The 13,470-nt window shown below is 46.5% G+C and overlaps 2 protein-coding genes across 4 annotated transcripts in view; one reads left to right on the plus strand and one right to left on the minus strand.

The window, feature by feature from the left end:
• LOC136625961 (WASH complex subunit 2C-like) overlaps positions 1-13,470 on the plus strand; it is a 108,209-nt gene that overhangs the window by 35,548 nt on the left and 59,191 nt on the right. For 2 of the 3 annotated variants that reach the window (XM_066600595.1, XM_066600596.1), the window contains exon 1: positions 12,302-12,526. The exons of the other annotated variant lie outside the window; for it this stretch is intronic. In XM_066600595.1, the coding sequence (XP_066456692.1) occupies positions 12,416-12,526 (111 nt within the window). In that variant the 5' untranslated portion in view covers positions 12,302-12,415. Of the gene's footprint in view, positions 1-12,301; positions 12,527-13,470 lie in introns of those variants that run through there. 3 annotated transcript variants of the gene reach the window in all.
• Positions 5,189-7,717, minus strand: LOC136624841 (ribosomal protein S6 kinase beta-1-like). Its single transcript, XM_066598775.1, has 4 exons — positions 7,529-7,717; positions 6,764-6,923; positions 5,925-6,058; positions 5,189-5,752 (listed from the first exon to the last, which is right to left on the minus strand). Exons 2-4 carry the CDS (start codon positions 6,920-6,922, stop codon positions 5,536-5,538), a joined length of 510 nt encoding a protein of 169 aa, XP_066454872.1. The 5' UTR covers position 6,923; positions 7,529-7,717; the 3' UTR covers positions 5,189-5,535.

Here is a 13,470-nt window from a genome sequence, read left to right on the forward strand (position 1 = left end):
ATACTATTACTACTGAGGTCACTGTGGCAGTCACTATTACTACTAAAGCCACTGTGGGGGACATTATGATTACTGAGGTTACTGTGGGAGCACTATTACTACTGAAGCCACTGTAGGGGTCCCTATTACTACTTAGGCCAATATAGGGGACATTATTACCACTAAAGCCACTGTGAGGGTCACTATCACTACTGGAGCCACTGTGGGGGACATTATTACTTCTGAGTCTACTGTGAGGGTCACTATTACTACTGATGCCACCGTGGGGGGTCACTATTACTACTGAGGTCAATATATGGGACATTATTACCACTGAGGCCAATATAGGGGACACCATCACCACTGAGGCAACTGAGGGGGTCACTGTTACTACTGAGGTCACTGTGTGGGACACTTACTACTGGGACTGATATAGGGGACACTTTTACAACTGGGGCCACTGTGGGGGTCAGTATTACTACTGAGGCCACTCTGCACATGGCAGCGTAGCTCAAGCGTACTTAGGGTATGTTTACCTGTAGAGGAAATGCTGCGGAATGTCTGCAGCAGAAATTTCCGTGGCATATTCCACAGTATTTCTGCATTATAAAAACAGTCAAAATCTGCACCATCAGTACGGATTTTGACAGGAAATCAGTTGCGTAGCTGCAGCTCATTTCATACTACGCGGCGCTCCTCCTCACCTCTTCCGAAGGCTTCCCACTGTCAGCGCTCCCTGGTTTCCGGTTCCCAGCGGCCTGGTCAGGTGAGGCCACTACAGGCCGCTGGGAACCAGAAGCAGAGGTGCGCTGACAGTGGCAGGCCTCCGGAGGAGGTGAGGGGGAGTCCCACATAGTATGAAATCAGCTGTGGCTACGCAATTGTTTTACAGTCAAAATCTGCACCAATGGTACCTAAGTGCTCCAGCTAGGAAAAAAAAACACATGGCGTTCCTCCCCGTCTATTTTGAAGTGGCCCTGTCCTTTTTATAATGGCGGAGGTAAAATCATACGTTGTGATAAGCCCCGCCTCCTGACGTGTTGGCACTTAGCTATAAATAAGGTGGCAGTTTCGTCATCACTAGAGATGAGCGAACGTACTCGGTAAGGGCGATTTCGCAATTGAGCACCGCGATTTTCGAGTACTTCACTACTCGGGTGAAAAGTACTCGGGTGCGCTGTGGGGCGGGGGGCTGCAGAGGGGAGTGGGGGGTAGCAGCGGGGAATAGGGGGGAGCCCTCTCTCTCTCTCCCTCTCCCCCCCCCACTCCCCGCTGCAACCCCCCGCTCACCCACAGCGCACCCGAGTACTTTTCACCCGAGTAGTGAAGTACTCAAAAATCACGGTGCTCGATTGCGAAATCGCCCTTACCGAGTACGTTCGCTCATCTCTAGTCATCACTGACCTATGATTGGTTGCTCAGGTGACATCCACCAATATACCCCATTGGAAGTCTATTAACTCTACACCTGGTGGCATTCTGGTAGTTTCTGAATTGGCTTGTGTGATACTTTCCCTTATACCTAATGCTCATACATCCGCATACCCCATTTTGCCAGACAGCACGATTAGTGGGGGGTCCCAATATTTTTGTCAACATAGTGTATACTGCTCTCTAGCTGTACTACATGGTGTACTGATATGTACATTATGCAATATATCTACTGTACTGCTATCTGTGATTATATTCTGCAGTAATAATGCTAATCTTTATAGAATGCAGCATGTCCTCCAGCATTTTACGAATCAGAAGGTACCCGTACAGAACAAATCACACATTGCAGACAACACTGTATTAAACTAATGAACAATAGCAGTGAGGGCCCTGTACACAAGAGCTTACAATCCATGAGGAAATAGGGGTGATAGAAGAGGTAAAAGTGTTTGTTCTGTATAATGGTCTAGCAATCTTTTACTTACTACTGTTTTTATTTTAAAAGTTTCAACTTCAAATAAAGAGAAGACATGATGTAAGAAACAGCTTATATACAATCATTGGTACACTCACTGTAAAAAAATCCACCCTTAGAAGAAGTTGTTGTTTTGCTGCAAAACTCGGCATGCAGTTACATCCCAGGCAGATATACAAATGACGACAGTTGTGGTAAGATTAGTTGAACGGTCTTGTCACCTGAGGCACTATACGTCGATCCCCCCATGGCCTATAAAAAGGCTCTCAGAGGCTCCTTGTGTAGAGCTTGTTGACGACTAGACGCCTCTACGATGCAGAGAAGAGATGTCACCCCGTTACCAGAGTCTGAGAGGGGCGCATTATTGGAATGAGACGCTGGATGGTCGTAGTGATTAATTGTCCGACATCTGGGCCTTTCTGACCAGACTGTTAGGAGGTGTTGGGACTAGTGGATGCATGAGGGCACACAAGGTGACCAGGCTCAGAAAGCCCCAACAGACCATCAGTAAAGAGGAGCACCTGATTGTCCGACAAGCACAAGCAACTTCAACTGTTTCATTGTCCGCCATCCAGAGACAGGTGGCGCCATCGTCACAGGCCCCTTGTTTGGTAGAACCATTTCCAGGTGCTTGGCTGAAGGACATTTTGTCTCATGATGCCCATTACATGTATGGCCTTTAAAACCTACCTACTGTCACCTCAGTTTGCAATGATGTCGTGAATGACGAAACTGGACTGCTATGGAATGGAACCGGATTGTCTTCAGTGATGGATCCAGGTTTATTTTGGGCACTGATGATGGCCGTGTTCGTGTCTGGAGACCTAGGAGTCAGCGCCTCAATCCTGCCTTTGCTGTGGACACTGTGCCCACTGCTGGTGTGATGGTCTGGGAGGCCATTGCATACGACAGTCGGTCACCCCTAGTAGAGGTATGAGGGACAATGACAGTGATATGTTCAGGACATCCTGCAGCCACATGTGTTCCTCTCATGGCGGCTTCCAGGAGTCATTTTCTTGAAGAATAATGCTCCGGCGCACACACAAGGGGGTCACAGGAATGTCTCCAGAATATTGTCATACTTCCGTGGATGCCTGGTCACCAGATTTATCAGCAATAGTGTATTGGACCATCTAAGACAACAACTTCGACAGCCTATGAGTTTCCACGATCTAGAGGCTCTGTTACAGGAAATATGAAGCAAAATGCTGCAGGATAGCAGACAGAACCTGTGTGCCTCCATGCCCACCCATATAACATCTTTCATCTAAGCAAGAAGTGGCCCAACAGGGTACTAGAGCCTCCATGGTGCCTGTATCACATCTTGTATCCAAGCTTGAGGCCAGCCAACAGGGTAATAGAGCATCCATGCCCGTGGGTATCTTGTATCCAAGCTAGAGGCAGCCCAAGAGGGTACTAGAGCCTCCATGCCCACATATTTATTTATTTAGATTTTTTTCTATTGCCGCATTCAAAGTACCCAAGCATTTTTATTTAATCAAAAATTGGCCGGCATGTGAAGGGTTTACAGTGGTGATCAGTGGTTTCTCCAGTCCTCGCTGTTGGAGCAGGTGATCGATTGTCATCAGACCAATGAGCACCCACTCCTCCTGGCACAGAAGACCCATGCCAGTGCTGTAAAAAGGTGCTTGCATCAGATTAAGGCCCCTTAATGACCAACGTTAAAAAACGTATAGGTGGTTAAAGTACTCCCACAACTTTAGTGACTCCACAAGTTTAAAGTGCCCCCACAGGTTTACACGTCTGACTCTACCTCTGGAGTCCTCACTGGGCTGTTACTAAAAGCTTGTGTCCAATTCCTTCCTCCGTGTTGTGCGTTTTCGATCCTCCTTGTCTCCTGCACTCTGGCGCTTCAGTGAAGAGGAAACAGAGTGGAGGGGATGGGGGAGATGCACAGCACCGCACGTCACGGAGGAAGGAATTGGACTCAAGCTCCATAGTGCCAGCATAGTGAGTGAACCCACTGTACAGTTTTGCAAATTTGGCCAGTGGCACTGCTGAATAGAAGTAACGGCACTGAAGGCATGGGGCCCTTTTGGGGACGGGGGCCATGGGCAATTTCGCAGTTTGCACCCCCTAACCCCAGTCCTGGATGTCCGCATTTGCACAGGTAATTTTTCCGTGCCAGTTTTGTTCAATTGCGAGGTGGACACAACTTGCACAGGAAATCATAGGTGAAACCGTCAGTTTTTCACAAACCTACATCACACTCGTCCTTGTAAATAAATGTCATTGACAAAAGAAGAAACAAAAACATGAAGAGTAAAGTCGCAGCGGAAGTCATGAGGCAACCAAAAAGAATTGAAGAGTTTGTTCCATATGAAAAGGACACATGGCTTCACTGGTCTGACTTCTGTTTGCAGAACATTACTGGGGTTATTGAACTCGGAATTTGCTATTTCGAAAAGCTCTCTTTTGGTGCCTGTTGAGTAAATTTTTATTTTCTTTGTGAAAAGAATTGTTTACTTTCTGCAAGGACAATTTCCTAATCCAAATGTCATCATTTACCATGGGGTTTAAAGAGGTTTTTTTAGGGACTCCAAAAAGATATTTGATTTATATAGAATGTTGTAAAATAAAGAAATAAGCAGTACTCATCCTAAATGGCCCTTGGTTCAGCGCAGGAGTCATAGTCATTCCGAATTCGACAGGAGCTAGTAGCTCTTATGTGTCGATCACTGTGGACATGACTGCTCAACCAACCGCAGACTTCAGCAGTCATGGTTCCAATGTCTGATTTTATTGTATATACTGTCCTACCTTACCTGCCTGTGCAATAGCTGTGAAAACATGAACTACTCAAAAAAGAGATCCAACTTGTAGACCATACCATATATAACTTTCCATAGTGAAGAAATAATCAGACACCATCACTGTGGGATTGGTCACAGCTTTATTCATATTCTAACAGTAACAATATTCCATATCATTGACAACAAAGTTCCATCTCTAACCAAAAACACCGAAAAACCAACAAGTGATATTTATAATTAAAAAAGAAAAAAGTTCCGGCCTCCAAGAGTTTCCAAGCTGATAAAGGAAAATCTCTCGAACAAGGGCTTGTTCTGCACTAATATATATGCAAACTATTAATCACTGCAAAAAAAAAAGTCCTGGCCTCCTCCATTCCTTAATAGCCGTCCAGCTCGCGCCTTTTCCCCATCACACATGACAGTGCGTTCATAAATGGGAGGAAATCAAATACCGGTAATGGTGAAATGATCATAGGCATGTGCTAGATGTTGGTTTAAAAAAAAAAAAAAAAACTGTCCTCTGTCACTTAGTCATTTGAGACCAGTCTCACATCTGGCAGCTTTCGTCGTTCCCGATGCATTTCGTTGTCATCTGCTTTGGGACCAAGTCCCTGTAGAAATGGATGCTCCTTCTCGTTTCACACAGTCTGAGTCTTTTGGCTCCGGTCACCAGGCCGTTTCCTCATCTCACCTGCACTGCCCTTCAACATGGGAACAACGCTTTGGTAACAGTTTTCAGTTGGCTGCCGTCTCGCCCTGTGATGCTGCAATGGCACAAAATGCTGCTGCTACTGCTCCTCTCTGCCTCTTCCTGTAGTGATGCAAGTCAGAGGCTTATAGACTAGGTGCTAATGGCGCCAAAGTTTCTTGGACTTAGGGAATGGGATGGAGCTTTGCAAGTGAGAATGATCTTTTGTGTGAACATTCACACGTGCGAATATTCGTTTGCATGAGTGAATGAATTTCCTCCCATGCCTTCACATGGACCATCTTACACTTCCACTTGGACCCAGTCGATACCCCGAAAGAACTTGTGCTTCCTGATGTCACCGTTGACTCCAAGTCGTCGGGCTGGATCTTTCTGAAGAAGCTAAAAACAAAGAAAACCCAAGACTTTAGGCAGTAGAGACAATACAACATTTTCATAGTCATCCTCGGAGCACTGGAATATAGCAGGATGTGTAAAGCAGCCTCCAGTCCATCTACTGTCACTGATGACTACTAGAACATGTATAAACCATAGTACCAGGAAGTCTACTGACCTGTTTAACAAGATCCTTGAGGACACATCATCGATGGTCTGATGGTAGGCACACTCATCGGTGACCATTTCTTTTAGGATGACTCCAAAGGAAAACCAATCGACTCCGGCGTTGTACTCCTCTCTAGCTATAATCTACCATGAAAAAGAGAACAAATGGTCAGCCAGAATTGTACGATGCAATGAGAATGTTACCCTTTGCAAATCCCAATGACGTGATGGATGGGGGTATCTACCCTGTAATTTACCAATCACTCCTCTGAGCCCCGTGCACCTTTGTTGTCTGGCTTGTAGATTTTACAATCTCTTTTGTCAGTGTCCTATTCACTCCAATGGAACTGTAAAGCCTCATTCACATGGCCTTTGAAGTGTCAGATTCAAGTTGTATTCTTTTCACATGGATCTGTCACTTTAATCCATGGCAAAAATCCACGGCTGAGCCTCAGAATTCAGCTGCAGATTTTCACATAGATTTGTATGTGAATTTAGCTCCAGTCAATGGGAAAAATCCATGTACAGCTTCCAGGCACGGTTTCTGCATGGATTCCATGAGGAAACCCCGTCAAGAATTGGCAGGCCAATCTTTCTTTCCACATTGCAGATTGCGATATCCGCTTGTGGAAAATCCACATCATATCAACTATTTCTATAGAATTCACTAGAATGCTAAAATGGTGAGGATGTCACTGGGAATGTGGCTGCAAAATCCATACCTAAATTCGTAGTGAAATTACATTGTGTTAATGGGAACTAATAGTCATATGTAGAATCATGTATTTGCTCCTGGATAACTAATACAATTACTTTGTAAAAAACAAGAAAAAACTCTCTTCTTCTCACCTCCGGTACCATGTAGTCTGCAGTTCCAACGTATCCAGTCGCTGTTTGGCCTCCATGGATGTTATCAATGCTAAGTCCAATGTCAGAAATCTTGATGTGTCCCATTTCAGCTACCAGGATGTTCTCGGGCTTGATTGCAATCTTGTTTACCAAGTTCATCCTGCAAATATCTGATTTTGAGATACTTAAAAAAAACAAAGCGTTTTTTCAGTGAAATACTATCAGGATAGGTCATCAATAGTTGATCGGCCAGGGCCTGTCGCTTGGGACCCCGAACGATCAGCTGAGTGAGCGCATGCTGTCAGCGCCGCAATAACACAGAGGTCAGAGCAGCAGCCTCTGAACCGAACTCCGTGTAGTGGCCGGCTCTCATTGAAATCAATGGGAGCTGTGCCTGAAGTTACAAGCACTGGCCACTATAAGGAGGTCGGCGTAGAGGCTTTTGCTCCGACCTCTGTGTATTTGGAGTGGAGGTCTCTGCGCCGACCTCCCATGTAGTGGATGACGCTTGTAACTGCAGGCATGGCTCCCATTGATTTCAATGAGAGCCGTGCTTGCAAGTACAAGCGTCGGCCACAACACAGAGGTTGGCATAGAGGCTTCCGATCCGACCTCTCTGTTACTGCAGCGCTGACAGCATGCTCCCACACAGCTGATCGGTCGGGGTCCTGAGCAGCGGACCTAAACAATCAACTATTGATGACCTATTCCAATGATAGGTCATCATAAGTATTTCACTGGAAAACCCCTTTAAAATGTAATTACCTGCGGATGATTTCCTTTACATGAAGAACCTGGATTCCTCAGATAAGTCTGACAAAAAGACAGTAAATGAGTAACTGTCAATAGACTGTAGTATAGAACACCAACACTAACAACACCCTGTACTAGACTATTGTCTAGAACACCAACAACACCCCCTACCAGATCCCATATATTACTTGTGGTAGCAGCACAGAGAATAAATTAGTTGTAGCTTCACGGATGTTGGTGATTGCCTCTGGCATACCTCTGGTTTGGATATTTGCTCGCCTACTTCTATTTTCCAGGTCTTCACATTTCAATTCCAAAGCTTCTATCCGCTCAGAGACATCTTCGCCTTTAACTCGTTCCTGACTCAGGGCTTCTATGGTGTCATCTGTCTTGTGTTCCAGGTCCGCAGTGCGTTGCCCTAGATCATGAATCTGGCTATTAATATCGCGAGGCGTGGATTGTAGCTCAGCTTTAAATAAGTGTTGAATACGTAGAAAGAACGCTGTATCGGAGGCAGATAGTGAGGAATCTTCTGATGTTAGCGGTGGGGGGGGGGGGGCAGATTGGTCTCCTAGTGATAGTGATGTTGGGTTGTCCATATCTGAAGCCTGGAGCTGTGGCCTTTCCAGTTTGGCGTGGTTGGGTTGAGGAATTGAGAATAGTTCTGGAAGCGTGCTCCGGGAAGTAGAAGGTCGTGATTTGTTCTGTTTGCTAATTCTCTTTGGCATAGTGGTGTGGCATCGACCTGGTTCCCATCAAAATTACCAGGACAGGTGTGGAGCACAGGTCACGGATGAGAGAAAAACATTGTGTCCATGTATGTGCCCTTTTGACTTAGTAGGGGTTCCTAGTGGGTCTGCTGCATATGTCTAGGTTTTAAGAGTTGAGCTGGGCAGATAGTACGAGGAGCCAGACTGATTCTGCCGATTGCAATGTTTTTCAAAAAACACTGTTTGCAAAAGTCACTATGTTAAGGCTGCTGTATATATGTATAGGTTATGGCAGGGTGAGCTATCAGCACTTGCCACTAGATGGCGTCAGTAACTTCAGAAAGATAGGTTGTGGATGTAGTGCCAAGGTTTGCCACTAGATCTCAGCAGTACTCTTGGGGGATTTTGAATACAGATGCAATTCTATGTTTCACCACTAGATGGTAGCAGTTTTAGGGAAAAGTAGTGCGAGGCTCCTATAGTCCCTTCGATCTGGAATAAGGTTGGGACATCAACACAAAAATGTCGATAGTCAATAGTATCGACTATTGGGGAACAAACTATTAATTATTGTAAAATATCGGTGGAAAACTATCCATATTTCGACTTTTTTAAATAGTGTATAAAAATAAAACAGGTCGAGGGTTAATAAAGCAACACAATCAATAAAAAAATTATAGTTTTCTTTTAAAACGTTAAACTGTTAAATTTATTATTAACCTATAACTGTTATTAACATGAAAATATATTACAGTTACAAATGAAAATAAAAAATTACAGATCAAACATAGAATTAACATTAGGTACATGAGAAGTTTTTTATCATTGGCCCCAATGATCGTTATTAATGAGCCAAGAAATATTAATTTGCTTGCATGCTCTCCCTTCACAATGCTCCTTCGAGCAGACAGAATTTCACCATCTTTGAAAATGTTAGATGCTGAACACACGACATGTTGCGTCTCCTTTTCTGGACCCGACCTTCGTGCGTTCAGCACAGCCCTCCATCTGCATGTAGAAATGCTTTCATTTAGAAAGCATTGCCCCCAGCCATCGCGTTAGACGCAAGCGTACAGAGCCTGCGTCCAACGTGATGAACAAACGCATGTGGAGAAGGGGCCGAAGACCCCACTGTTTCTGAGAGTCATTTTGCCAGGAGCAAAACTTATTGGTGACACAGAGTCACCTGACACTTTCCAAAAGTTTCTAGAACTTGTTTATAAGTTCATTAGTGCCTCGAGCAAAACTACATCCAACACAAAGGACGTCAGATAGAGGCGTCCTGCATTGCCAGTGCCTGTGATCACTAATACAAGCAGTAAGGCTTTGCAGGACAGACTTCCTGAAATGCCTTATCATAAGTGTGATTGTACAAGTCCCCCTACAGGGACATACTGTAAAAAAAAAGAAAGATAAAAGTAATGTAAAAAAAATAAAATAACACTATTTTGTGTGCATTTTCCCCATATTAGCATATATTTTATTAAAATCCCACATATTTGGTATCGTTGTGTCCGTAACGACGCAGACAATAGGTTAAACACGCTTTTTATCCTGAACGCCAAAAAGCGTTAAAAAAAACTAACAAGAATGAGGCAAAATGCTTATTTTTTTTCATTTTGCCTCCCAAAAAATGCAATCAAAGTGATCAAAAAAGCTGTATACACCCCAAAATGGTACCAATAAAAACTACAGCTTGTCTCACAAAAAATAAGCACTCACGGACCTCCGTCCATGGAAAAATAAAAAAGTTGTGAGACTTTTAATGCAGCGATTTAGAGGGGGGGGGGATTGCAAATAAAGGGTTTTTATTGCAGAAACGTGAAAATTAGAGATGAGCGAACGTACTCGGTAAGGCCGATTTCGCAATCGAGCACCGCGATTTTCGAGTACTTTACTACTCGGGTGAAAAGATTCGGGGGTCGCCGGGGGGCGGGGTGTGGCGTGGTGGAGCGGAGGGTAGCAGCGCGAAACAGGTGGGAGCTCTCTCTCTCTCCCTCTCCCCCCCACTCCCCTCTGCAACCCCCCGCTCACCCACGGCGCCCCCCAATACTTTTCACCCGAGTAGTGAAGTACTCGAAAATCGCGGTGTTCGATTGCGAAATCGGCCTTACCGAGTACGTTCACTCATCTCTAGTGAAAATACATAAAAGAAATATAAGAATTTTGATATCGTTGTAATCTTACCGACCCGCAGAAAAAATGGATTGTGTCATTTACGCTGCATGATTAACGCTGTAAGAAAAAATCTGTGGCAGAATTGATGCGTTTTCTCTCCCTGCTATCATAAAAAAATTATTAAAAGTTTTTCAATATAGTGTTATGCACTCAATAATGGCACCAATAAAAACTACAGTTCGCCACGCAAAAAAAAACAAGCCCTTATACGGCCGCGTCAGTAAAAAAATTATGGCTTTTGAAAAACAGATATGAAAATACGTCAAAAATCGTTGTGTTCTTAAGCCCAAAATAGGCCGTGTCATTAGGCCTCATGTCCACGGGGAAAATCAGGCCCGCTACGGATCATACATGGAGAATCTGCAGCGGGTCCCTCCTGCCCCACGGACATGAGCGCTGAAAAGAAGAATCAACCTACCCGCAGCGGGCCAGGCACGTCTTCTCTTCCTCACGGCCAGATCTTCTTTCTTCGGCCGGCAGATGAACTTGGCACGCCGCGCGCATGCGCCAGGCACATCCGCCGAGCCGAAGCAAGAAAGATCCGGCTGTGAAGAAGAGAAGACGTGCCCGGTCCGCTGCGGGTAAATTATTCTTATTTTAGGTCTCCCGCGGATCTGGACGGCTTCCATAGGCTTCAATAGAAGCCCGCGGGAGCCGTCCCTGCGGGAGACCCGCACCTAAATGGAGCATGTCACATTTTTTTTCATGCTCCATTTTTTTTAAATCACTTTTATTGACCATCCGCGGGTATTTATCTACCCGCGGGTGGTCAATGCATCCCTATGGGGTGCAGATCCGCGTGCGGGAGAAGAGTTAAAATCCACTGCGGATTTTAATTCTTCTTTTGCCCGTGGACATGAGGCCTTAGGCCTCATGTCCACGGGGAAAATCAGATCCGCTGCAGATTCTACATGGAGAATCTGCAGCGGGTCCCTCCTGCCCCGCGGACATGAGCGCTGAAAATAGCAATTTAAAAGCATTTACCTATCCGTAGCGGGCGGCGAAGCTCTGCTCTTCCTCACGGCCGGATCTTCATTTTCGGCCGGCGGATGAATTCCTGACGCCGGCGGCACGTCGTCGACGTGCCGCGCGCATGCGCCGGGGCACATCCGCCGAGCCGAAGCAAGGGAGATGCGGCCGTAAGGAAGAGCAGAGCTTCGCGGCCCGCTGCGGGTGAGTAAATGCTTTAAATTCCTATTTTAGGTCTCCCGCGGATCCGGACAGCTTCCATAGGCTTCAATAGAAGCCCACGGGAGCCGTCCCCGCAGGAGACCCGCACGAAAATGGAGCATGGTCCAGATTTTTTCATGCTCCATTTTTTTTAAAATCACTTTTATTGACGATCCGCGGGTATTTATCTACCCGCGGGTGGTCAATGCATCCCTATGGGGTGCGGATCCGCGCGCGGGAGATCCACTGCGGATTTTAAATCTCATTTTGCCCGTGGACATGAGCCCTTAAGGGTAATGGAAGAAAGAAAAAGTGGATCCGCACTCTTTTGGAATATTGACTCCCGGCCAGCGATGGTTAAACAAACTCCTTTAATGTACAACGCGTTTCGTCCAAGGGATGGGGTGTTAGTGCAGACCCTTCCCACAGGGCTCCACTATACACCGGGTAAGTCATACCCATTTTCTTTTCTCTCGATTTGGTTTTTAATTGCATTTTGGGACCTCTTGGAGCGCTGTCCTGATTTATACCATGTCATTAGGGGTTAAGGAAGCCAACCATGCTGAGCCTTCAGCTGCTCCTCTGATGGTGGCCGGGACTGATACTGCTAGCACAAGGTTATCATCCCGCTAGCTATAGCGGCGCCGGGAGCATCACTGCATGGAAGCCAATGAGCGCTGACATCCCGCCGCCGCCTGCAGGTCACGTGTCACGTGCTCCCGGTCACATGACGCCAGTCACCTGAGCCCTGCTCTAATATGGCGCCCTCGGGGACCGGAGACTCGGTGATGTAACCCGCGTCCGCCTCTCTCCGTGTACTGTGCGGTGGGAACCGGGAGCCATGAACGGGCCTGTGAGCGACGGGCCGGAGGAGCCGGTGTGGGAGAGGCCGTGGTCCCTGGAGGAGATCGGCAGGAGCAGCCAGAACTGGTCTCTAGCGGCTGATGCTGGGGTGAGGGGGCGTGACGTCACCCACGGAGGGGGTGTTGGTTGCCATGGATGACGGCCGGGTGTTGGTTGCTATGGGTGATGGCGCTGCTTCTGTATGAGGCTTATTAGAGCCAGCAGTGACCTTCCATATTTGTGGCCCGCTGGACCCTCCTTATAGTGACTCTCCCTCCAATAAAGAGGGCTTTCCTGCTATCATGGGGTAGAAGAAGCTTAGTGAGTCGCACAGGCAGCGCTGCGCCATTTCCATGGGGCGTTCAGTGGGCTTATTTCACGGGATTCCAGCAATTATCCTCAGCTTTGTGGAAGGGGGATAAATGTCATTAGTTGGAAGCCGATGACACGCCAGCGCACTCCCACCATGTTTACGCGTCCTTAATCCGGGCGAGTCACCCCACCTGACTGCGGGGCTTCTTGATGCTCAGTGCTGCCATTATAAATCCCTCTGAATTTGGGTCGCGCTGGGACGCTCCACCGTATTACAGCACATACGTGCAGACAGACCGCGCCGGTGCGCCCCCCACACGGCATAACGCGTTTCAGCTGGACTAATATGCCAGGTGTTTCGTTGCCAGAATGCGCCTATGACTGCGGGTTTCGCCCTCCGATGTGCACTTGTTTGTGCACACAAAAAATACACAAAAATATTCATACTGATATATGCGCAGGTTTTCGGTGTCTGTTGCGCGCCTTTATGCACGCCCGTTAATTTCAATGGGCTCTTATGGTGCGCAAATGTGCACCAGGGTAGGTCACGCTGCGCGTTCTTTTACGCAGTTGTGCATCACATGTAAAAAATCTGCTCATGTGAACAAACCCATTGAAATCAACTGCTTCTGTTCACTATGGGTTACATGCACAAAATGTGTGTGCGTTATATGCTGCGTAAATACGCTCATACTAATGAGCCCTACGGGTATATTCACACAGGAAATCTTTTTCTTGGGT

This window comes from Eleutherodactylus coqui, chromosome 4, assembly GCF_035609145.1.
Source record: "Eleutherodactylus coqui strain aEleCoq1 chromosome 4, aEleCoq1.hap1, whole genome shotgun sequence".
NCBI classification, from domain to species: domain Eukaryota; kingdom Metazoa; phylum Chordata; class Amphibia; order Anura; family Eleutherodactylidae; genus Eleutherodactylus; species Eleutherodactylus coqui.

What these genes read in the sequence shown, in the direction of transcription:
- LOC136624841 (XM_066598775.1), bottom strand. Translation starts at nt 6,922, where the DNA reads ATGAACTTGGTAAACAAGATTGCAATCAAGCCCGAGAACATCCTGGTA. An exon ending in CAGACTACATGGTACCGGAG is followed by an intron (nt 6,059 to 6,763) that starts GTGAGAAGAAGA and finishes TTTTCATGGTAG; the next exon opens with ATTATAGCTAGAGAGGAGTA. An exon ending in TCAAGGATCTTGTTAAACAG is followed by an intron (nt 5,753 to 5,924) that starts GTCAGTAGACTT and finishes CTTTGTTTTTAG; the next exon opens with CTTCTTCAGAAAGATCCAGC.